This window comes from Chelonoidis abingdonii, chromosome 1 (assembly GCF_003597395.2).
Source record: "Chelonoidis abingdonii isolate Lonesome George chromosome 1, CheloAbing_2.0, whole genome shotgun sequence".
Lineage (NCBI taxonomy): Eukaryota > Metazoa > Chordata > Testudines > Testudinidae > Chelonoidis > Chelonoidis abingdonii.
Window position 1 is genome coordinate 232,643,962 of NC_133769.1, and position 26,167 is coordinate 232,670,128.

Genomic DNA, 26,167 nt, shown 5'->3' on the forward strand with positions numbered 1-26,167 from the left:
GTGGAAGATCATAACCATGTGATTGCTACTGCAATCAATCTTACGACCAAGTAAAAAACAAAGGATACTGTGTGTTATACTACCTTTCATCCATCTGTATTAATGTAATTACTATATTGCACTGGTCTTCAGAAAGTGGCTTTGCAAACATCAACATTTTGTCCCATAAGTGGTACTGATACCGCAACATGACTGCCTGGTAATTTGCCACTCTCATACTGAGGGTGAAGAAAGAAGAAATCATTTTCCTCCCCACCAAGTCCAAATTCCTGCCTTCTTTGTCAGAGGCCGTAGAATGCAAATATCCATCTCTGACCTGTTGGTCACTCCAACTACTACCAATGAATTACCAGTAGGAAGAAGATGGAAGCAAGATAATCTTTTATATAGAATTGCATTTTTGAGAGCAGTTGACAAGAAGCACGATTAGACCAGATAGATTCTGCTGGTTGCCAGAGACCATCTAAAATTGGCACAGAGATTTTACTCAAAGTTAGAGCTGAGAACATCAAAGACTTGGTGAGAAGTCTCCTCTAAGGTACCTGACCAGAGCTTTAACATAGGCACCATTCTATTTAGGAAAACCTGCAAACTATACCAAGTATCAGAGGGGTAGCTGTGTTAGTCTGGATCTGTAAAAGCAGCAGAGAATCCTGTGGCAACTTATAGACTAACAGAAGTTTTGGAGCGTGAGCTTTCGTGGGTGAATACCCACTTCGTCAGACGCAGGTAGTGGAAATTTCCAGGGGCAGGTATATATATGCTAGCAAGCAAGCTAGAGATAAACGAAGGTTAGTTTCAATCAGGGGAGGAGCCCTGTTCTAGCAGTAGAGGTGTGAAACCAAGGAGGAGAAACCTGTTCTGTAATGCAAGCCATTCACATTGCAGCCATTCACGTCTTGTTTAGTCCAGAGTGAGGTGGTAAATTACAGATAACTGAAGCTCAGCAGTTTCTCTCTTGGAAGTCTGGTCCTGAAGTTTTTTTGCTGCAGGATGGCCACCTTAAGTCTGCTATAGTGTGGCCAGGAGGTTGAAGTGCCCAAAACCTCAGCAAAAAAATTCAGGACCAGACTCAAGGAGAAACTGGCTGAGCTTCAGTTCATCTGTAAATTTGACACCATCAGTCTCGGACAACAAAGACGGTGAACTGGCTTCGATACAAAGATCCAGTTCTTCCCTCCCTTGTTTCAACCTCTACTGCTAGAACAGGCCCATTCTTCCCTGATTGAAGCTAACCTCGTTACTCTAGCTTGCTTGCTAGCATATATATACCTGCCCCTGGAAATTTCCACTACCTGCGTCTGACGAAGTGGGTATTCACCCACGAAAGCTCACGCTCCAAAACTTCTGTTAGTCTATAAGGTGCCAAGCTATACCAATATTCTCATCAGGAGAAGCATTAATCAAATTCTGGGTCTAGCTGCTGATATTTCATTTGTACCACAGGCAGCTTCCTCTTCAGATAAATATTCATCCCTATCGCAGGAGATTCTTCTGTATAGACAGCAAAGGAAGAGGGTGACTCACAAGAGAGTCTTCCTCTTCTCTCCTTTCTCCATGTGCACTTGCATCACAAGCATGACCACAGGACCCAGACAAACTGACAACAATGGTTCCAAAAGCTTCTTCAGACACGATGGAATCATGTGATGCAAGGAATCGGCAAAAAGTCTCCTGAGAGCTTGTACTCTTGTTACATGTGAATCGATTAGATTTGATCCTGCTCCAAGAGATGTGAAGAATCTCCAGCTTTGTCACATGCAATGGAGCCAGGGTATTCAGATACAATGCACTCACATTGTTTGGCTCTTATGTACAGGGCCACCACCCCTAAAGGTAGTACGTATCTAGATGTTGAATCTGCTGATTTTGGTATCAACACAATCGCTTTGGATCAGGAGTTGTGTCCTGTGCTGAACTGTTTTCTGCTTAGATCTCGAAGTATCTAGAGTTGACACTGGCCTCCTGTTCTTAGTCTCAGACCCTTCAGAAGAGTTCAAACAGACAGGATTTGCAGCCAGAGCTGCTTGTAACAATAAGGCTTGTAGCCTATTCTGACATTTCTTTCTTGCTCATGGGGTAAAGGTGCTGCAGTTCGTACATCTTAAAGGAGAAGGAAGCTCACTCAGGCATGTTAGGCATTGAGTGCAAGCAATCCGATGCCACGAAGACCACTGCAAATGATGTGTATATTTTAAAACCTGATCTTTTCAGATTTGGATCTGCATACAACCAGTAGTTGGAATAAAAGATCTAAGTTTAAAACAAAATTTATCCTAAACTAACAATCTAAACTTATAATAGATCTGAACCATACCTAATAGTAAAACTACCCCTAAGGGCACTAAATCTTTTTTAGTGGAAGGGAATTGTATCCATTCACATCTATCTGCTGCTGTGGTCAGAAGGAACTGAGGCAGCAAGGAAAAAAACGCCCTGTCAGAACGTTCAGGAATGCTGAGGGGAAGGGCAGGAGGAACACATGAGCCCTCTAATGCATACCACTACAAGAAGGTTCCAACATCTGGGCTGCCCCCGCTGTCACACCCCATTGGTGGGAATATGAGGAGGATGCAAGAGAAGAAATATAACTTATAACTAGTCATTGTACCTTTGCAAACTGAAATCCTGAAAATTGAGTTGGAAATATGCATTATCGGAGAACAACCTTTTAAAATGAAAAAAACTAATGAAATTCATGATTTTCATCTTCAAATAGATAGTTATTTCAGTATAATGTAAAAGACATTATTGACTTGAAGCTTTAGATCATGACCATAAACAAATTACAGAACACCCAACATCTATACTTTGCCATTTATATTCCTACACTACAAATAGAGACTCAACAATAAATAAGTGTGTTTTATCCCCTTCCATTAGTAAATATACTTTTGTGAATTTGAGGCTCTTGAAAGTTACAGACTGATGTCAGTAACTAGAGGCAGGCTGTATGGGTCAAATTTACAACTGCTGTAATGGGTGCCATTTCATTGCAGGAAACAAAAATACTAACAACTTAACATATTAATTTGGCATTTTTGGATGCAGTGGCAGTTAGTGGGTCAGCGTATAGTAGGGTAGACAGTTGCTGTTAAGTGTGACTGTGGTAACTCTCCCTCCTCCCTGTAAATGAAGTAACCTTTCCGTCAGTTCAAAAGGGGAAGAGAAAATACAGAACAAAAAGCCTTAGTTACCACCAGGCTGCATAAAAGTCACCTGCCATGACTGCCAGGGAGAAGGGGGCAGTTATGAGATCAAGATTCTAGGTCCGTAGTTGTATAATTTAGGTCTAACGTGCGGCACAGGACCTGCTTGATTAAGCTATACAGTCTAAACAGAAATCATAATTAAAATGCTTACTATGTGACTGAGTCCAGTTTCAGCCATGTCAAACACCACTGTTAAAGGCTTTCCATGCTCTCTCCTGGCATAATGCTCTAACCAAAAGGCTACAAACTTCTTTTTTTCAAACTGCTGTTTAGGATCTTTTGTATGAAACTTCACCCTGAACCAGACTACAAAGAAAACATATATGTATATTAAAAATGTCAACAACTTATCAGAATACTAGACCATATTAGTGGTAAGTGTTAAATGACCTCTTACAAAATCCACCAACTCCTTGATACAGCTATGTACAGTTTCTATATTTTCAGCCATTTCATAGCTGTTCTTATAGAAACAGTGGAAAATAATGATCTTCTTGATGCTGGTGTTTTCATACAGAATACAAGCATAGAAGAACAAAAGGGAAAATAAAAAATATATATTAAAAACTATAGTTGAACGCTAGCAGTACAGTGAATAACAAATGAACACACATTCTCTCTCTCCCCAAAGGCTTCTACACAAAACCTGCATCTGCCATGATTTGTTTCCTGAATAAAGTCTATAGTCATACAGACACTAAGAACTAATTTTTCCAGATTCTGGATACAGTCACTATTGTTAAGGTTGCAAGGCACTGTCTATTCTAACTTACATTTTAGTGCAAGCATCAAAATTAGAACTTCTTGACTCCCAAACTTGGCTCACGCCTCGGAGGCAAACTGCCAACAGTTCTTAAAATTTTCATATTGGCATGGATAGAACCCTTCAGGGCGGATAAAAACCTATGCTTTTTTTTTAAATTTAAATTGGAAGTTTTTCTTTGAAAAAATAAACCTGTTTAAAATGAAATCTGAATTTAACACAAAATATGTTAAAGCCTAATATCTTAAAACATTTAAATAAAAGATGAATATACTGTTGTGTTTGTTTAAATTCTAATTACAATCCTAACACAACTTGATACAAATCATGAGCAAAAAGGTAATTATTTAGCAAATAAACAATATATCATGCATCATTTTGTAACATATGGAAAATGTACAATAAGAATCTGAAAATATTAAGCTATAAATTGCTTAAATAAATGTACATACTTATAGGGTACCTGCTAGGTAGCAAAAAGGTGCACCAAATCTAGTATAATGGCTTTATTTAATTGTAAATCAATGTTATAATCAATCAATGAGAAGCAGCTTTCTTTAGAAAATAACTGAAGTACAAATGGAAAAGCTGATTAAAATGGATGACTTAAATCAATCCACCTTTCAGCACTTAGTAAGAACTAGTGTCTACATTTGATTTGGGGGAAAATAAAGCCTAACTAACTACAAAATACTTTCTGAGCGTGCTCATTGGACACCTTTTTTGGGGGAAGAGGGAGTTCTGTGGGAGGCACAGAGTAATCAAATCCCACGTTCTCACTGTCTGTTGTCATTAGGTAACTCTGTCAGGAATAGAAAGGTGAAACAGATTTTTAGAATTACATTTACATAAAGACACTAACGCTTCTGAAATAACCTGACTCTGCAAAAACTCCCCAACATACATGGAAGAGAGGAGACAAGAAAAGCTCATCTGCTATTTTCAATCAGGTCTCACTGCATTTTTTTGCTATAGTCTACATTTTGAAAATTCTATATTTTCATTTAAATGAAGTCTCTATCTTTTTCCACTGCAAAGATACCGCCATCTTAACCTAAATAAATGGAAAATTGTCTCCAAACATACAACAATAGGAGCAAAAAAAGAGACCTCACACATCATCTTTGTAATCTGACTTTTTTCAATGGGTAACTGGGATCATTTAAGTGCTATTATTAAGCACAAACAATTGTTTCCCCTCCCCGCCCGCCTCATTCCCTATTTTATTATTTTAAAACAAGTTGAGGAGGGGTGGTTCATACCTCTTCATGTGCTGCTACGGTCAATGAGACTGGGGAAGGGGAGGCAGACAAATCTGAGACCTGAGTGGATACTACAGTACTTTGAGCATTCTTGGGCCTGCATGCAGCTGTTAACTAAGGGATTTGCCATATGACAGAGACAGTTCTCTGAGCTGTCAAAGGTAACCTGGAAAGATGGTCAGGAGAACTGGAGGATTAAACAGGGAAAACTAATTACACCATTGCATCGGCAATACCAGTGCTTGTTGCCTGTACTGTTACTACACAGTGGTAGTACACAGCAGTGGAGGGCCAAGGCCTTTCTCAGAACAAGTTCAGTTCAAACAGTGATGTGAAAACTTGTGCACCAGTTCAAGTATGTGTAAGCATCGTGTGTTACAGCTGTACCAGGTGATTGCAATGACAACATGCTGTCTTGTAGATGGCTATATATTTGCAGCAAAAGAGATTGAAACATTTCATTTTAATGGCACACTTTAAAATTGCATTACAAAACTGGAATTGGGGGTAAAGTTTATGAAGGAAAACTGAATGTAACTTTAACAATGAGCTTTTTGGGATCATGAATGTTACAATGAGAAAGCTAAATTTCAAGCTACAAATATAAATATTAAAGATTTTTCCTCTCTAGTAAAAGACTCTTGGAGTCAACAAGCAGATATTGAATATCTGAATATTTGTCAGATATTCACTGAAAATTCACTTCATTTCCTCATTTATTTCCACAAAGGTAGTTCCTGATAAGTAATTACTTCCAGCATTTTAGCAGTCTCCAATATGAACATATATATATGTTCATAACACTAATAGATAACTGAAAAAAAGAAAGAGTACATGTAACTTACATAACTTGTAGCCCTCTTTATCATATCCATGCAGGTAAAGAGCACCATTTTCAAATAACCATTTTGGAAGGGCAGATTCAGACAAATCTACAAAGCAAACAAAAGGATTATTTTTGCAAACTGGTATCAGGCATCCTTATTTTTGCTGTTTAAAAGTCACTACAAAATACCATTTAATCTTAAAACAATAAGAAACTTCATATTCAAAATAATCTTCATATGTGAGAGATAAATGAATTGTAAAATAGAGGGATAAACCTATTAGCAAACTAATATTTTTTCCTCTTTTTTGTTTTAAACTAAGCTAGAAAAAGGTTAGCATCTACATAGGAAGAGAAAAGAAAACAAAAGTAGATACAGATGGCTGGAGGAGAAAAGAACTACAAATTTTGTTAGCGTTGGCCTCCCTCCTGCAGTCCCGCTCTGTTACACCCACTTGTTGCGATTTTTCTTCATTTAGACCAGAGGTCTCAAACACACGGACCGTAGGCCGCATGCGGCCTGCGAGGTTATTTTCTGCGGCCCGCGAGCTCCTTGTGGCCCCCCCGCCTCCCCCAGTGTTTACCTAGAGTGGTTCTGGCCTGACACGCACCGGTGGCAGGGCAAGCTCCCTGTCTGCCTGCCCTGCCCTGCCCCCGTGCTGCTCTGGGAAGCGGATGGAACCTAGGGGAGGAGAGGCACAGGAGTGTGTTGTTGCTGCTGCTGCTTCAGGCACCACTCCCAGCAGCTCCCATTGGCCACGGTTCCCCATTCTCGGCCAATGGGCAATGCTGGGGGCGGTGCCTGAAGCAACAGCACCACAAACCTCTGTGCCCCTGCTCCCCCACGTTCCAGCCACTTCCCGGAGTGGTGCAGGGGTACGGTGCACGCCAGGCCAGAGTCTGCCTCCCGAACCCCTCCTACAGTCAAACTCCTGCCCTGAGCCCCTTGCCACACCCTGCATTCCGACCCCCTGCCACACCCCTCCTGCAACCCAACCCGCTGCCTTGAGCCCCCTGCCGTACCCCTATTCCCTGCCCTGACCCCCTGCCACACCCCTCATCCTTCCAGCACCCCACACCCCAGCTCCCTGCTCTGAGCTCCTGCCACACTCCAAACCCCTCCTTCACCTCCGGAGCAGAGAGGGGGCGGAGTTGGGGTGGGGATTTCGGGGAAGGGGTTGGAAGAGGCAGGGCAGGGGCGAGACTTCATGGAAGGGATGGAGTGGGGGCGGGGCCAAGGGCAGCGGGGAGGAGGTGTCAGTAATGCGGCCCTCGGGCCAATGTACTAGTCTTCATGTGGCCCTCGTGGTCATTTGAGTTTGAGACCCCTGATTTAGACTGTATGCTACTTGGGGCAGGCACTCACACTGTGTGTGTGCGCGCACGCACAGCAAAAAGCACAATGGGTCCCTATTTTGATTAGTGTCCATGGGCACTGCAGTGATCGCATTTCACAGGTTTAATTAGTTTTACTAAACTGAAAAGATTCTGCTTTCTTCTCAGTAGTAGAGGAGCTAATCATTTATTAGCTTATGACCCCTGCAGAACATGTGTCTTCTCAGCTATGGGCCACTTTCTCCTGACTAATTTTCAGACCAGAGGAGGGAAACTTTTATTCCTGTAGTGGTCTGCATCTGAAAACACACAAAGAACTGAAGTCCAGCAAACTCCCCAACCCTTTCAAATCCCCCAAATTATCTTTGACCCAGTAAGCTATTGCATAACTCCACTGCTCACAACCCAGCCACACCAAATTATAAAGCACAACTAGTGATTGATATGTCAACTTGACAAAGAAGAATTTATATAGTTATTTGCATTGGTACTTAATGAAACTGTATATAGGACCTTAGGTATAATTCCGTGAGAAACTGACATACATTATCAACATATTAATTAGCAGTAAATGACATCTTACCATTGACCATGTATTCTTTCCTCCACTGAAAGCTTTCATCAATCATCTTCAGTGTATCATCCACAACATCATGACGCCAAATTAAATAATTTTCAATCCAATTATCATCTTGCTGCAATCTTTCCACATCTCTGGAATCATATTTATCTGATTTATCTAATTTAAAAAATGGAAATTTTTAGTATTGTAAACATATAGCACTTGCTACAGAAATATTACAAAATCGAAACTAGGCAAGTTTTATGGCAGCAGTCTGCCTGGGAATACAAAGATCTCAAGATTTCAGCACATTTAAGCAAGCATGGAATAACATAAGCTATTGAAAATGTTTATTGACTACATTAAAAAGTGGAATTTATTAAGAAACTGACAGAACGGGGTTGGAAAAATATGCATTATGCAAGTATTCTTCTTTAAATCATAATAAAAAATTGACAAAAATAATTGTATCCGCATGACAAGCAGATAATTTTCTTCCAATCTTTTTCCTTGGAAATACACAGAAAGATTGACCTGTTTTTAACAGAATACCAAGCCTAAAAGGTCTGGAAGTCTCAAAAGTTTGAAAGTGCACGCACACATCAGTTGATGCCTGGATTTTCCAAATTAGTTTATTATAGGCATTTATGATCCCTCAAGAAATGACATAATATATAAAAACTGACTACCATTCCCAGCTGTGCTCTACGCCATCATATTAAACAAAATTAAGTGCTAAATCTCAAAAAAACATTTCACAGTGGCTATTGGTTATACATTTATCTTATTAGTTTCCCATGATATGTAATTTTTCGTTTAGATTACAAAAAACATCACAAACCTTCCTACACAAGAAACCATAAACTGGTAGACATTTTATTGGAATTATTTTAAGTTCAAATGGGAGCTGGAGGGTTCCATACCTTTGAAAATCAGATTATTGATTTAGGTGCCTAATTATGGGTTTTGGTGCTTAACTTTAGACAACTACCTTTGAAAATGACCTGGGGGTACTGTTGTTGACTTGTTCAGATGAGAAGGTTCAGTTTTTAGATCGATGCTGACCTCCATAAAAATGGTTTAAAATGAAAGTAGTAAAGAAAATTTATTTTGCAACATGGAATTGCACCTCAAAACAAAAAGCATATTATCTGGATACTTTACAAAAAAAAAAAAATTAAAGGGTATGGGAAAGTATCCAGATAATATGGTTTAATCTTATTGTCACCCACTGTTCAACAGAAGTAATGAAATAAATAAATGGATTAATATTTTCTGAATGTCTCAAGTAGACATTAATTTATGTCCACTCTGCTAATGCATAAGTAATTTTGTGGAACGGATAATATATAGAAAAAGAGAAGGGTTAGCATGGTTATTTGTACAATTCACACACACTGTAAGTTCCTCTAAATTTTTGCTGAAGTGATAAGGAGAGAGTCTCGGTCTTGTGACATTTACTTTTTAAGATCAAGTAGACTATTGTTAATGAGAACATGCTCCTTTTAACTCAAATTTTCTAAGGTTTAACCACTGAGAATTACCATAAACTACACAGTTGTAAAATATTCTTGCTAGACAAGCTATGTACCCTAGTTATATTTAGGCTTGGCAGAATTCAATATTTGTTTTTGTTATTTTAATGGATAATATCGATTTTTATTTGTTTTAATTTTCTCAATTGAATGAAATTTTGGGGCTTTGTTTATTTTATTTTTATCGACTTGAATTTTCAGAGTTGGGGGAAATCAAGGCGAGGGGAGGGGTCAGACAATAATTCTTTAATGACATCCAGTCCCTGCAGGTGCAAAATGCAGAAAAAGCTGAGATCTTGGGCAGACCATAGCAGAGCAGTGACACCCCACCCCATCCCCCCAGGATTAAAAGGAGGGCAAGCCACAGCTACAGAGGAGGCCACCCTGTTGCAGAATGACTCCCACACTCCCAACCATGAGTGAGTGAGCAGCACTGGGACAGTGGGTATTGCAGGGGGTTCCCTGCAGGCAGTGACACCCAATTCCTGCAGGCACAAAGTAAGATGGGAGAAGAGCACAATCTTGGTGGGACAACGCCAGGATCACCTGGCTAGGGAGGGAAGACCACACTGCTGTCTTTGGCCCCAGAGCTGTGCAGGGAGCTCCCTGCAGCCCCACTGTCAATACCTGCTCACTCACTCATCAGCCAGGGAAGGGGGACATCCCCAAGGAGGAGCCATTTCGCAACAGGATCACCTCCCTCGAAGGCAGGGCCCCATCCTCCTTCTTTTCCTGCTCCTCACAGTCCTTTTCTCTGCCTCACCAGGATCAGGACCTTCCCCACATCTTGGGCCTGCAGAGATTGGGATACCTGAAGGCGCTAGGTCAGGGGTGGCAAACTTTTTGGCCCGAGGGCCACATCAGGGTGCGAAACTGTATGGAGGGCCGGATAGAGAAGGCTGTGCCACGCAAACAGTCTGGCCCCCACCCCCTATCCGACCCCTCCCATTTTGTGACCCCTGACTGCCCCCCTCAGAAACACCCCCCCTCCAACCTTCCTCTTGCTCCTTGTCCCCTGACCACCCACTCCCAGGACTGCCACCGCCCCCTCTCGGGACCCTGCCCCCCCCATCTAACCCTCCCCTCCCTGTCCCGACTGCCCTGCCCTATCCACACCCACATCTCGATAGGCCCCCTGGATCCCCGCCCATATCCAATCCCCCCTGTTCCCTGTCTCCTGCCCCCCACCGAACCTCTGTCCCATCCAACTGCCCCCTGCTCCCTGTCCCCTGACTGCCCTCCAAAACCCCCTGCCCCTTATACACCCCACCGGCCCCCTTACCATGCCGCTCAGAGTAGCACGTCTGAAGCCGCGCCTCCTGGTCGGACCTAGACACGCTGCCGTGCTGCCCCGCATAAACGCACAGCCCCGCCGCCCAGAGCACTGCCCGCATGGCGGCATGGCTGCAGGGGAGAGGGAACAGCGGGGGAGGAGCCGGGGGCTAGCTGCCCAGCCAGGAGCTCAGGGGCTGGGTAAGACGGTCCCGTGGGTCGGATGTGACCCGCAGGCCATAGTTGCCCACCCCTCTGCTTAGTGTAGGGATGGTGTGCTGGCCAACAGCTAACAATGGATAAGGAGATTATATTACCTTTAACTACAATACCAATGAATCTGCTACTGGAGTATTGTGTCTAGTTCCAGTGTCCATACTTTAAGGAGGATGTTGAAAAATTGTAGAGGGTTTAGAGAAGAACCACAAGAATGATTTAAGGACAGGAAAACAAACTACACAGTGAGAGACTTGAGAAGCTCAATCTATTTACGTTATCAAAGAAAAGGTTAAGTGGTGATTTGATCACAGGCTGTAAGTACAGTAACTCCTCACTTAACGACGGGCACAGGCCTGCACAACTCGTAAAGCAGAGAGGGCCATATTACTCCAAAGAAAACAGATGAGGGCCAAACACCCTCCCCCACACACACACTCCAAAACACAACACACACCCCCCCAGCACCGCCCGCCAAAACAGCTGTGGGCCGAAAAGGAAGGTGATGGTGGGGTGTGTGTGTGAGATACTTTCTTGAGAATTTTTCAATTAAAACAAACAAACAATTGTATGTATGGCACACTAGGAAGACACTGACAGTGTGTGGAAGCCTGTAGTATAGAGGAGGCAAGAAATGGTATACATAGGGTGACCAGATCACAGCAGTAAAACACGACCCATCCCTTCCCTGCTCGGCCCCACCATCATACTCCTCTTCATCCCGTAGCCCCCACCCCTCACCGGCTTGCTGCACCCTTCCTAGTCAGTCCCCCACTCACCACTCGCCTCCTTTCACCTCCTCCCTCCCTTGCCAGAAACCCCCATGCCCGCCCCTAGAACCACTGCTGGCTCACTGCTCGCCTCTTTGCCCATTCGCCACTTGCCCACCTGCTCACCTCTGACTCACCACTCACCCCTCCCCCAGTATAAAGCCTCATCCAAAGACCCAGGGATCACTATATTACTGCACACAGCAGTCAATCAATGCAGTTGAAGATAAATCTCTGCGTTATGCATTTCTGTATAACTTTTATATGACTTTGTATTGAACCTTGGTAATGTGTTATAGTGGGCGCTGGCGGTAGTATAACTAAGGTAAAAGAAAAATGTCTTTTCGCTAGAAATAGAATAAGATCTTCCCCCCACTTTGCAGTCAATTGCCCTGTCAAATGAATGAGATGTGAATGAGGAAAGTGTGGAAGGCAAGCACCTCCAGACAGCTGCAACCCTTGGAGAGGGGATGGGAGCCAGATCAGGCCCAATGCTGCTATAGAGACGCTCACCTGGATGTAATGGGCCAGTGGTAGCCACTCCATAGTACAGACTGATCCTAACTTAAGATCTATTTTTAACTTCCCTGTAACTCCCCTGTAACTTCTCCAAAAAATTACCAGATCCCCTGCGCTCTCCTAGGCCAAGTAGGATTTGTCTGGGAGGTTTGGTAACCTTCAGAAAAGAGGTTTTGCAATTAAGGTATTTCACAAATATCCATCATTCCCTTTCTGAACATTTTCCTAGCTTCCTACCCCAAAAATGGCTTGGCCCCAAACACCAGGTGTCTGGCTGAGTCGGAGGGGGGCCTCTGGGTGTTACTGGGGGATCACAAAGACCTGTGCCATGTTTATAATGTTGACTCTGTAAATTATTTAAACTGCCCTTCTGCTGAGTCCTGGCTCTGTGGGCACAGGCTGCTCTGCAGAGGAAGAGGTGGGGCTCTCGATCGGGTGGGATGTGGCTAGGATTCTTGGGTGCAGGGCAGGGGAGGATTGAGAGGAACAGGGAAGAATGATATGGCTGTGGGGTTGGATCCCTGAACTGTTAATTTCTAGACTGTCCTGCCTTTGGGTTTTTAGGGAAGCTGTCGAGTATTCGTAAGTGAGATTTGTTGATGTGCTAACTGGGCTCCTCTAAAATTTACAGCTTAACTCTTCAGCTAACGAAGTGGTTTGGATTTATGTGCAGTATGTCACAGTTCTCTCTTCTCTAACGCAGGGATGGACATTTGATTTTATCCTGTCCTCACTTTGCCTTTGCACTGCTGGGGACAGACTCGACTGCACAGGTTCCCAAAGTGTGGTGGGATTGAGTCCAGAGAGCTGGGTGTGTGCACATGGGGCCAGCTTCTTCTGACTGCGAGATAGAAAGAAGCTAAATATACATTTAAGGGTCCTCCTAATGTGGCTTTTCCATGGAAGCAGTTGCTGCAGTGACAACAGGCACATGAACCCCTGATCCAAACACAGCAGCCTGTCTGGTCCTGGGATTAGCAGTGATTCCTCCCAGAGGCTGTCAAGCCTTAATGACCCAGACCGTCGGGGGCATTCTGCCATTTCCCTCTCTCAATTGCCCCCCCCACAACCACTGCCCTCCGGCCCGCTTGCCTCCTCAGCCACCCCACCCCCCACCGCCAGCTCACCTGCCCTACTCCCCCACTCGCCTCTTCAGCTGCCTATGTAACAACAGAAAAACCTCCCTCTCCCAATTGCACCCCCAACACTGCCCCCCTACCTGCTTGCCTCCTCAGCCCCACCTTCCCCCACCGCCGGCTCACCTGTCCTCCCCCCGCCTCCTCAGCCCCTTTCGTCCACTGCCAGCTCACTTGCCTGGCCTCTTACCTTCTGCCGCTGCCCCCGCCTCCTGCCACTGGCTCACCCTCACTCTCCAGAGTCCAGTCTGACACTGGCCCCTTCACCACCCTGGCCGGCCAGCCAGCCAGCCACTGGTTTGCCTACTCACTCTATGCAGGTGGCACAGTGAGTCCACCTACTCATCCCCCTGCAGGCCGCACAGTAAGCCATATGTTGTGCAGGTCTGCTTAACGTTGTAGTTATGTTCCTGAAAAATGCAATTTTAAGTGAAATAATGTTAAACGAATCCAATTTTCCCATAAGATTTACTGGGAATGAAGGGGGTTAGGTTCCAAGGAAATTTTTGGGGGACAGACAAAAGGCATTATACACTGTACTGTGGTGGGAAGGTGCCCCAGCTTATCTCTGGGTCTCAGGGCTGGGGGTGCAGGGTCTGGGAGGGTTTTGAAGGGGAAAGCGCCACTTCTCTCTGGCCACTGGCTGCCCCTTTTCCTCCATGGGTCAGAGGACTGAGGAGCAGCAGGGGCAGCCGTGCAGCCAGCAGCCGGAGAGAAGCGGCGCTTTCTCCTTCAAAGTGCCGCTTCTCTCTGGCGGGTTTTGAAGGGAAAAGCACCACTTCTCTCCAGCCACTGGCTGCCCCCTGCTCCTCCTGAGTCCTCCGGCCCGTGCTCGCAGGGCCGCATTCTGAAAGGGGCTTTAGACACAACAATCTGTCCCAGAGCAGCCTGCTCTGCCTGCCTGTGGTTCTGTATTCTATCAGACTTCTTCCAGTTTCCTCAGCTGCAGGGAGCAGCATCCTGAGCTACTCTGTGAGCTCGCCCTGCTGAGGAATGTCAAAGCAGCACAGAAGTCCCTCCCTGCCCCTACACTCTCAGACTGTGTTTCTAGTACTGGGCAGAACAGAAGCATTTAACATTAATGATTTGCTCTTTGTTCCCTAAATGGAGCAGTACATTCAGCTGTTAGATATTTCCTGCAGCCTTGAAAGGGGAGAGGTGCATGGCTGCAGAGCAGCAGAGATCAAAAAAGTGAGCAGAGTGGTCAGGGTAGGCATTGTGGGATACTGGTGGAAGCTAGTTATGTCAACAAAACAAACAGTAGTGTCTACACTGCTGCTCTGTCACTTTAACTTTGCCAGAAAAAGCTTTATGTCGCTCATTGAGGCTGTTTAATTCTGCCACAAAAAACAGCTTTGTAGGTGTACACCTTCCCTATTTAGTCAGCAAAACCCAGCTTTGTTTTTGCAATGTAGACAAGGCCTTATTCTTTCATTATCTGCACTGATACAAATGTAAATATATCATTTCTCAGCTTGTTGTTTCAGAGTCTGGAAAAACATGTTTTTCAAAACCTAAACAGACGTGAACAGGGAAGCAACACATTTGCTTTTAAGGAGTGTTGGGCTGTTTTTAAAAAAAAATTAAAAAAATTAAAAAAAGACACAGCACTATCCTCTGTGAGCCCTTCCCATATATGTAAAACATGGTTCTCTCAGCACACAGAATTCAAAACATGAAGGGTCTGATCCTACTCATATTAAAGACAACTACAGATTTGCCATTGCCTCAAATGAGGACAGGAACAAATCTTACATTTGAAATGAGTTGTGTGTACCAAGGGAACTACATAAGGAAAAATCTCAAAAACTAATGTTACAAAATTGTATTTTAAAATGCACTGATACCTAAGGAAAAACATATATGTAATTCTATTTGAATTATAAATTCATCTAATATGTTTTCTTCAATTCCCCTCCCTCATTTATTACTAGAGACTTTGCATGGGAATGATTAAGCTATCATTAAAACAATTTGTATTAGTCTTTCAGGATCACACTACTTACATGAGGAAAGGAAAACTAACAGTAGCAACACAAGGCCATAAGGCCAGTTGCAGAAATTTCCTACGCAGTGAAAAGTATTAGCAAAGAAAAAAAAAAAAAAGAAGAGGAAAAAGTAAGACTGATTGACAGAAGATATTGCTATTTACTGGCAAATAATCTTGTTTTCATTGTTTCTGTCTCACCACCCCAATGGACCAACCTGCACTGCCACAATCTTGCATATCAGTACTGCTCAGATAGCAGGCACTAACCCTTCAAGCCGAGCAAAAGGAACTTTTAAAAGCATATTTCCAATATTTAAACACAGAGCATTTTGATACTAGAATATATATTTTTGGTCATAGGCACAGACTGCTTCCTTTAACTCAAACAGAGAAGACAGAAGATACATTTTTAAAAATATATCAGTGTTGTAAGAAAAACTCAGATGATAGTGAACATGAAAACATATGTTTTCCAGATCAGATACCTCACATTTGCCTAATCTTCCTTCCAGATTACTTCATGGACATGGACAAAAAGGCACTCTCATGCAAGTACCCTTTTTTGGGGAAATTAGAGCGAAATTATCCTATATTTATATGATGCCTTAAGTTTTGTATTGTTTCTCAAACTATATCTGATTATGAAACAGCTGGTTACTTTAACCACATCGATGAACCAGCCTTCTAAAAACTTTGAAAAACTTCTCAAATGGGGAATTTGATTCCTAACACCTACACTGCAAATTATCAACACAGCAGTATACTCTGTCTGATTATTCTTTAGATCTAAGATGGTTCAAAAACTATGTGATGAAGGGCTAGTCTGCACTAGAAGCACTACATCGGCGTGGCTTCACTGATGCAGCTGTGCCGTGGCAGCACATCTGGTGAAGATGCTCTATGCCAACAGGAGAGTGATCTCCCATCAGCATAATGAATCCACCTCTGTGAGAGGCGATAGTTATGCCAGTGGGAGCTCTACCGCCAACATAGCACTGTCCACATAGGTGCTTAGGTCGGTGTCACTTGTATCGCTCGGGGGGGGGGGGGGGGGTGTGGCTTTTTCCACACCCCAGAGCCATGTTAGTTATACCGAAGTAAGTGGTAATATAGACCTGACCTCATTCTTTGTAGTTAGATATACCAATTAATATAGATTACATTTCATATTCCAATTCTTTAAAGGTAAGCAGACAAGGAATATATATCTTTAATTTACTCCTTTTTTTAATGGAATGTGAAAAAAAGCTCGAATATCAGCCAATATAGGTTTAAGTGTTTTCACTAAACTAGTATTTCAAAGGCTCTCCAACTTTTCATATGATAAACACAAAACAACACTACAACCATATAACATCACATTACAACATTAGTAATCATGTTTGTGACACTGACACCTCAATTTTAGTCTGCTTTCTCTACTGAGACAACACAGAGATCATGAATTCTGCATTATGGTATGGTACCTTTGTGTTGTGGGGCAAAAAACTCTCCCCAGTATAATCAAAGACACCAACTTCCTTGTGTAATTAAAGAAAGCAGTGAAACAGTGAGAGTTGCAGTTCTCTCATACTTAAATATGCTGAGAATTTAACAATATCACACAATGACTAGCTTTTACCTCTCCTAGCCCCTCTGTAAATGGGAAGTAGACCATTTTTTCATTTTGTAACTATAATACTCCAAGCAAGTCTAGTGGACACTCTGAACACAGCAGCAGCCCACACCTCTCAAGCTACCTCCTGCACTGCTGGTGCCCACATTTAAGACAGTTTAACAGAACTAGATATCAGGCAGTGTTTTCTTCCTTTATAACAGAGCTGTCCATGTTTGTTTCAGGTGTTCACAGGTTTATCTGACTCAGAGCTCCTCACATTTTCTCAGATAAAGGGAAGAGGAAAGTTAATATAACATGTTCTATGTTCCTAACAACTTGTCTGGTTCTGCTGCTTATTATTCCTCTCTGAAGCCAAAATCCTCATTTTTTCACACTGCAACTGATTACTGAATGAAGGATTATGATGCCACAAACAAAGAATTACAACCTTGGGGAAAATTAACTGAAGAAATCATAATCCTGCTTTCATGGGAAAAAAAAAATAGAACTAAAGAAAAAACTCTGGAACATGACCAGAAAAGGGGCTTATGGAGAAGATATTTCTATAGGAATTCCAAGTACTGTAGTATAACAGCTATCTGTATTCCAGTAGCAATGGTATAAGCTGCTTCTTTAAGGGTTTTAGCCAGCCCAACACAGCTTTTGTGGCTAATAGCCCATGGAAATTCCACAGACTTCTCCCTGTTCCAAGAAAACACTACTTCTCAACAGAGACTGTGAAAGGACCAAAGCAGCATTAGATAACCACCACGACCATTCTAACATGGCTATGGTCTCATGATATCATCACACTGATAAAGAGTAATCCTCCTTCCCTGATACTAATATGGGGGAAGGAATTGTTTCCTATCGGAAAAGGACAATATTCAAGAGGCTTTATAATCCAAACAAGAACCCTAATGTCTCCCAATTCCGTTATGGAACTGACAAGGTCATCTTTACTTACACAGAGATTTCATATGGTATGGTAAGTTCCTTCTGCTCCATAGTATATATTTTAATAATTCTATCAGCACTCGAGCAGTATATAATTTCTCTTTGACCAGAGAGAGGCAAAGACATTTTAGAATATAAGATGAGTGGAACAAAAAATTTTGTTATTGAAGTCACAATGATGTCTGTTATTTATTTTTAAACAGCTCCAGAGCTAAAAAGAGAGAGGACTGAACCCTAGAAAGGAAGAGAGGTATTATGATGAAATTCGGTTTTGGTTTGATTGAGCTAGAAAGCTTTGTAAATATTGCATGCTGTGTTCATATAGTACATTCTACATCATGTGTTTTTTAAACAAATTCACGAAACTTGTAGCTAAGCAAGGCTGACTATGCACAAGTGCGTGGTTAAAACAGTTGTGCAGAGAAAAATATACTGAAGGTACATATACGCAGAGGTTTTACCAAATAAAATATAATCTATTAGTGAGAGCTGTTGGCTGAAAAGATATAATTAGAAATTCAAAAGTTCTGCTCTTAAATCAGGAATATTTTCATGACAAAGTTCAATTTTTCATTACAAGTACTGCAGCAGCTTGGGCAGTTTAAAAAGTGGCAAATGTATTTCTTTTGTATAGCGGGAAATATATATCCATCCTCCAGTCCCCCTGAACTCAAAAATCACTGAGCTCAGTGACAGCACCCCCTCTCCTGCCCTCCCAAATTAGTAAAGAAAAATTCACCTTCAGGCAAAGTTTAAAGTATTGCAGTCCGAAAAGATGAAAGTTACAATCTTTCATAATTATTGACGACAGGGAGTTTGAATACTGGCCATTATACAAACTTAACCATAACTGCCCTTCCACTTCTACTGTAACAAAAGAAACAAGATTAATGTGCCCCAAATTTAAATTTTAGTCCAATTATGCAGCATTCAAGGTTTTTGTTTGTTTGTTTGTTTTAAAAACAGAACTGCACAGGAAGCAATAAGCACTCACTATCAAGTCACAAGGATTCTTATTATGGCCCAAACCCCACAAATACTTATTCACATGTTTAACTTCAATAGGACTACTCATGGGTGTAAAGTTAAAGCACATGTGCATTTGAAGGTTTGAGGCCTATATTAAAAGGGTAGAGTCCAGGGTGCACAACTAACACAATTTACTGCATATATACACTGAACAAAAGAGATACTGGAATCACTTGTAGGTAGTTCTCTGAAAACTTCAGCTCAACGTGCAATAGCAGTCAAAAAGGCTAACAGAATGTTAGCAAATATTAGTGAAGGGATAGTAAAGAACACTGAAAATAGCATAATGCACTCTATAAATCCATGGTGTATGCATACCTTGAATACTTCTGGTTGCCCCATCTCAAAAAGGATAGAACGTAACTGGAACAGATTCCAAGAAGGGCAACAAAGATTAAGGGTATGGAACAGCTTCCATAAGAGACTACAAAGATTAGCGCTGTTCTCCTCAGAGAAGACAGAACTAAAAAGGATATGATAGATGTCTACGAAATCAGAAATGGTGTAGAAAAAGTGAACAGAGAAATATTATTTACTCTTTCTCACAAAATAAAAACCAGCTGCCACTCAGTGAAATTAATAGGCAGCAGATTTAATACAAACAAGAGGATGTACTTTTTTACACAAATTCACTTCTAGAACTCATTGCTATGGAATGTTGCGATGGTCAAAAGTGTAACTGGGTTAAAAAAAAAAATAGATAAGTTCACGGAGGATAGATTTATCAATGGCTATTAGCTAAGATGGCTGAGAATGCAACCCCATGCTCGGGACAATCCTAAACCTCTACCAGAAGCCAGAGGGTAGTGAGAAGGGGAAGACAGGTGGATCATTCTGACTGCCCTTTTCTGTACACTCCCCCTGTAGCTCTGGTTCTAGCCATTGTTGGAGACAGGATACTGGACTAGACAGTGGTCTGACATACTATTATAGTTCTTATGCTGCTGGGTTCTTCTATTCATGGATTTACATTAAAATTCCTAAGAAGAAAGGGGAGAGATGTTATCTACACAGAATGCCACATCATGTTTGAGATCAAATTAGAGCAGTGGTTCCCAACCCACAGACTGCTTGTGGCCCAGTCAGCACACAGCTGAGGCCCATGTGGCCTCCTAAGGGACATACAGGTAGTATATACAGTGTTTGGATGTACCAGCCCACACAACACAGAGCTGCATATGAAGCCCACAATGGTAAATAGGTTGAGAAGCACTGCGTTTAGAGTATGGCTGTGTTAGAAAACATAAGTAGCATGTTTTCTAATACCACAGTGCTAAATACTAAATGGAGTTGTTTGATGTTATGTTAACTAATGTGCTGTCACCCTATGTATTTCCCCAGTGTAGACATGGGGAAATAAACACAGAAACAGAGAGACCTCTTTAAGACCATCTATTGTGTCTGGTCTTATATTTAGAGTGTAAGTTCTTTGGAGGCAGGGACTGTACTCTTATACAGTGCATAGCACAATGGGGTCTTGATTCATGATTATGGCTTTTAGGTCCTAGTATAATATAAATAAATAATAATAATAAAATAATAGGAGTCAAAGTGAATCAGCACTATGCCCATTTTATCCTTGGCCTCCTCTCTAACACTGTCAACTAGAAGTACACCAATTACAGTGATGATTTATGATGCAGTCACCTGGGTAGTAGAAAATGGAATAAACAGGAGCAACTCATTTCACAGAAACCACCAAGTGTGTACAGCATGGATGTGTGTTAGACCCCATGATCTGGGAAATGAAGGGCTCTGCATATCAACTCACCTGAAGAAGGACAAGACATCAACTCACTTGGGTGCATGGGAAAAAGAGAATGGCAAAATGACACAAACATTACAAAATAACTAAGGGTAGTGCAAACCACGTGATGTGCAATCTATGTGGAAAAAAAATCACTTGTCCTAACACTACCCCAGCTTTGCAGCTGGGGATGGACAGCACATGAACCCCTAAAATAGATGGACATCACCACCCGCATGGTACCAACCTGGCAGATATTCAGTCTCAAAGCGCCGTCTGGTTTCGATAATTAAGGCAGCCTTGTCCTGCTGCTGAGAAACAAGAGGATAAAGCCAGTATGAGGGTGCAAGAAAAAATATAGGACCAAGGGAGCTCAAATTAATCTTAAATCTGTAACAGTCAGGCAATTGGACAAAATGGATTTGAAGTACTGGAATGGGTTACCTAGGGAGGTGGTGGAATCTCTGTCCTTAGAGGTTTTTAAGGTCAGGCTTGACAAAGCTCTGGCTTGGGTGATCTAGTTGGGGACTGGTCCTGCTTTGAGCAGGGGGTTGGACTAGATGACCTCCTGAGGTCCCTTCCAACCCTGACATTCTATGATTCTATGATTTTCCCAGGTATCTCCCAGTGCCCCCCCATGCCCTCCACTGATCCTCCACCCCACTTTGCGTCCTCCAACCCACATGCTCCAGTGGTTCCCCTCCACTATCCCCGACCCCATACCCTGCAGGTGTCCCCCTCCCCAGTCCTTCCTGTCCCCACCCCACCCCCCCCCGGCAAGCTGGACGCCCTGGTTTTCCCCGGGGTCAGCGCGCTCCGCAGCAGGGAAGGGGGGCAGAGACCGCCTCGCTCTCGCGCAGCTACTCACACCAGCCATGGTCCCGCTGAGGTTCCTCAGCTGGTGACAAGGTAGCAGGGCGGAAGGGGGAGGGGAGCGCGTGACGAAGGGAATGTCGCGGGTGGAACCAAGGGAGAGCGGAATGACGCCGCGCGCTTCCCGGAACTACCCGAACAGGTCTATTAGTTCGCCACCGCCCGCCTTAGAGACAGCCCCGCCCAGCGCCTTCCCGTCATTTCCTGTCTGTCTCTCTCTCCTCCCCCATTCCCTGCGCCAGCCTTTCCGGGAGAGTTTCCTTTCCCACAATGCTTTGCGTGGCGGGCCATTCGGAGCTAGCCAGGAGCAGCTGAGCTGGGAGCTGTCGGCGCGCGCGGCGCACAGGGCGGGTAAGGCCGCGCGCGGGGGCGGGGGCAGGGCCCGAGCGCCGCCAGGTGCGATCTGCGGTTCTTTGCCCTCGGCGGCGGCGGCGCAGGGGGCAGTTAGCGACGCTGCGGGGTTGGAAGGTTCATGCCTGTGTAACGGCCCCAGCCGCGGCCGCCTCTGCCCGCTGCCTAGGAACAGATACCGAGCGCCTCGACCGCCCCCGTGTGTTTCGCACAGTCCTCGGCCCTGTCAACGCTCAGCCCCTGGGGGGCACGTGTTGAGCTGAGGGGCGGGGCCGCCTCTCGTCGGTAGGCGGCTGGTTACTCTGCCTGGAAGTGAGGGATTGGCTGTATAAAGAGCGATGACTTCAGGTGTGGGCTGAGCAGCCTTTGGGGAGGAACCCACCGTGCAGCGAAACCTGTGGCTGAGGTCTGGGATGAGTTTTACTTTAATTAGTGGGGCACGGGGCAGATTGGGAAAGGTGCCAGCCCACATTTATCTAGCTTTCGTATCGGACTCTTCTAACTTACAAGAAGAACGTTTCTCTAGTTGATAGCTGAACTGTCAGACTGAATAGAGAATCTAAGTGTTCTGCCCACGTTCAAAGTTGTAAAATATACACATCACCTGATAAGTCACTTGCATTTCTCGCCACATTGATGGTGTGAGTTGGTAATTTCTGAATGTGGTCTTCTGCTATATTTTGTCTGGTTCAGCTTGGCAAGTCAAAGGATGGTTTGGTATGCAGAGAGCTACTTTTCTATCTAAAGTGTACAAGTTAGTAAAGTCGGAGAAAAACATAGTTCTCACTCTCTGGTTGGGTGCAGCAAATCAGATACTTTATTATCTCTAGTAATTGCATGGAGGGAGAGAGCTAAACGGGTCTCTCTACAGGTAAACAATTACAGCAGGCATTTTATACCTTTTGTTACATACAATAATGAGCAACAGCTGCATTTTGTTTATACATAGGTCATCCTGATATCCTATTTTTCACGTCTATTTAGACTCTAGTCTACATTCTATATTTATCTACACAAGGTCACAGCAACTTCTCACACAGTTCTTTTCCACTTGCCTCACACAATCCTCGTTTCTACAAGTCTTGCGTTGTTAGGGTTACAGCTAGCCGGACTCTTGCTCACAGAAGAGACTGTTTGTATTGAAAGCCCGTTCAAATCCCTGTCAGTTCTTGCTCTACTTCCACAAGTTTTTTTTCTTTTGTGAATTATACATCCTTAATACATGTATTTATAAGTAGCTTACTTTTTATCAAGATGTAAGATATCAATATGACTGAATAGGAGAGCTGTTGGAATCCATGACAAAACAATGCCATAAATGGAAAACCTTGGATGATCTCCAGATTTTGGTGCTAGAAAAAATCCTATCTCCCCAGTGAACATCTGCTACTGTAAAAAGCACTTTGCTAAGCAGAGCAGAAGAATGTAACCAGTATTTTAGCTTTAATGCTAATATACTCTAATATGCGACAGCCAACCTAGAACACTCATTTTTGTAAGATTGTCTTATGAAGTACTTGGAGTAATGGGGGGGATTCCTCACTGGATGGCTAGAACAATAGTTCCCTTCCTTTTAGTCATTCCTAGATAGAAATGTTATCAGAAGTGTTAACTTGCTTTTTAAATGAAAATACTATTTGTGCAAAGTTTGTTACTTGGAAAAATCTATTTTGACGCAACCTTAAGGCTTCTCTTGCAACTTGCTTTGCACAGTCAGGTACCATTTCAGTGCACGGATGAATTAGTTGCAAGTTCTGGGTCTTTAGATACACTGAATTTGAAAAAATAGGAAAGGTTGCACACATACTACAGTGATGAGGATGTTATAAGAATCTATATAAAATAGGAACCTCACTTTTACAGACTACTTATAGATCTTGGGTATTTAAATGTTTTCCATTACTATAATATCTGACTGTCACAATCATTAATGTATTTATCTTCACAACACTCATGTGAAGTAGGGAATTACTACTATTCCTGTTTTGCAGATGGGGAACTAATGTACCAAGTGACTAAATGTCTTGCCCATTCCTGTGGTAGTGTTAATTTGTGTTCATTGGATGGGTATAATTTTGTTTGTACAAGTTACTAGTACATTTACTAATACAGGTTAACAAATTACTTGTAACGAGGTCTTTTATAAACTGAATGTGGTCACTTTTGTTTTTGTGGGACTGTTAATGAAAAAAATGTATCCGCGAAAACTTGAGCTAAATTTTTACTATAAATGTTTTACAACAAATTTCAATCAATTTCTTTATCTATTATCTCTTTCTTTCTTATTATTGTGCAATTTGTGAATGGTAACTTGTAGCCATGTTGTATTTCCAGGGTGGATTTGATTTAAATCACTATCAGGAAGACTCGATTTAATCATGGATTTGTAGATATAAGTGTGTCCTTGTTGATTGTTATAACCTTAATACATATTCTTCACAACTCAGAGATAGATGAAATTTTCATTTTTAGAAGGTACTCACTACAGCGATTTATTTTGAAGACTTGTCTGGTTAGTTTTACAGCTATTATCAGAAAATGAATGATTTGTTATTTCATTTACCAAAGGTAATTGAAGCAGCTATTTATGAAGTCATTGGGAGGTGAACTATCTCCAACTCAACAGGTTAATCATTAGTATTTGGAAGATTTTCTTGCCATGCTGGTTTAGAAGGAGACCATAACCAGACAGACATTTACATGGTTTTGTTTAATTAAAACAACAACGTTATGTATTCTGGATTTTTTTCTTCAACAGCAAACATATTTTAACAAAACAAGCATATGAATTTTTGATTTTAGTTAAACGTTCAAGTTTTTTAAAATCAGATTTGTTTTTGTTAAAATTATTTTTATTAAAATGGTTAAATGAAATGTTTAAAAAAATTATTAAATTGACTGTCAGCCAGGTCAACATGAGAAATTTAAAATACTGGCTTCTATAGCTAACTTAGTTGTCTTCACCTTCATTTTCCTGTTTGTTCATAATCTGGAAAAGAAAAACAAGCTTTCCTGATTTTTCAGGTTCCAAACGATTTTTCAGTTTGGAATGAATTAGTCCAAAGGAAGAAAATATTCTTTGTACACTGGCAGAAGAAGCTACTGCAGTTAAGTGAGGTTATCACTTCAACAGTCTCTGAATCCAAGTGCTTAAGTGACTTCCACCAATTCACTAGTGTGACTTTCTTTAAACCACCAAAATCAGCATCAGAAGTACCAAAATCAGCAAACATATATTTCTTGAATGGTTCACCTTTAGCTCTGAAGTTTTATTATAGTTGTCATTATGGAGGGATGATTGTTGGATGTCCGTGGCATTAGCCAACTCATCGTCTTCAGCAGTTAAGGTTTGACCCTGGTACGAGTATTGAAAATATTTGCAAAAAAATGAGCTGGAGGTAGTGCTTGTCTCATTTGTTTTTTTTAATGCTTGTAATTTAACTCTGTCAATGCATATTTCTCTTTTTAAGATCTCACTCAGTTCCTTCCAAATTTCAACAGCATTAGCAATAAAACAACTATTTCCCTGCATTTTGTTCAAGGCTACAGAAATAGACTTCAGGGTACTCAGAATGTGTTCAACATTTCTCTTAAGCCCAATGCTAAGAATTTTAGCTGTGACGGTGCCATATATTTTTTCATGATTTTGTTCACAAACTGTCATTAGATTAGGCCAGTTCTTGATACAGTGATCAAAATAGTCAACTACTGAGTTCCATCGCAAGTTTTGTGGGAGAGTTAGCTTGGTTCATCCCACTTTTTTTCAGAACAGCTGCTGCAAAGTGGTTGTTACAGAAGTATTTTGCAGTTTCAACAACATTAGCCTTTATTTCTGGAACACAAAAGTCTTTGGCTAGGAGGTGCATCAAATGAATACTGCAATCATATGTTATTAGCTTGGTACTCTCCTCTAAATTTCTTCTCATCTTGGATACATTTTCAGCATTTTCTGTGACCAAGCTGTGTACTAGACATTTGAATTTTTTTTCAGAGTTTGTTACAGCTTTTTACTGCTACTTGTAAGTATTCTGATGTATGCATTGTTTCTGTAAGGAAGATGTTTGTCATAAGCATTCCCAAATCTGGACCTTAGCGTCCAGAAATCTGGGTGCCTGCATGAACCCCTCTAAGCTTAATTACCAGCTCAGATTTGATCTCGCTGCCACCAGCCAAAAATTCCAGGGTTTTGGCTCCCTCTGGTCTCCCCAATACACT

The 26,167-nt window shown here is 42.3% G+C and overlaps 2 protein-coding genes across 5 annotated transcripts in view; one reads left to right on the forward strand and one right to left on the reverse strand.

Moving 5' to 3' along the window:
• MOSPD2 (motile sperm domain containing 2) overlaps positions 1-21,795 on the reverse strand; it is a 70,805-nt gene extending 49,010 nt beyond the window's left edge. The window contains exons 1-5 of one of the 2 annotated variants that reach the window (XM_032795933.2): positions 21,597-21,795; positions 20,976-21,039; positions 7,982-8,137; positions 6,083-6,169; positions 3,364-3,518 (exon numbers count right to left, since the gene is read on the reverse strand). In XM_032795933.2, the coding sequence (XP_032651824.1) occupies positions 3,364-3,518; positions 6,083-6,169; positions 7,982-8,137; positions 20,976-21,039; positions 21,597-21,605 (471 nt within the window). In that variant the 5' untranslated portion in view covers positions 21,606-21,795. The remainder of the gene's footprint in view (positions 1-3,363; positions 3,519-6,082; positions 6,170-7,981; positions 8,138-20,975; positions 21,040-21,596) is intronic. The other variant, XM_032795934.2, reaches the window with a different exon arrangement.
• Positions 21,796-21,833: 38 nt separating this feature from the next.
• FANCB (FA complementation group B) overlaps positions 21,834-26,167 on the forward strand; it is a 32,552-nt gene continuing 28,218 nt past the window's right edge. For all 3 annotated transcript variants that reach the window (XR_004375866.2, XM_032795932.2, XM_032795931.2), the window contains exon 1: positions 21,834-21,952. The gene's annotated coding sequence lies outside the window, so the exon portion shown is untranslated. The remainder of the gene's footprint in view (positions 21,953-26,167) is intronic.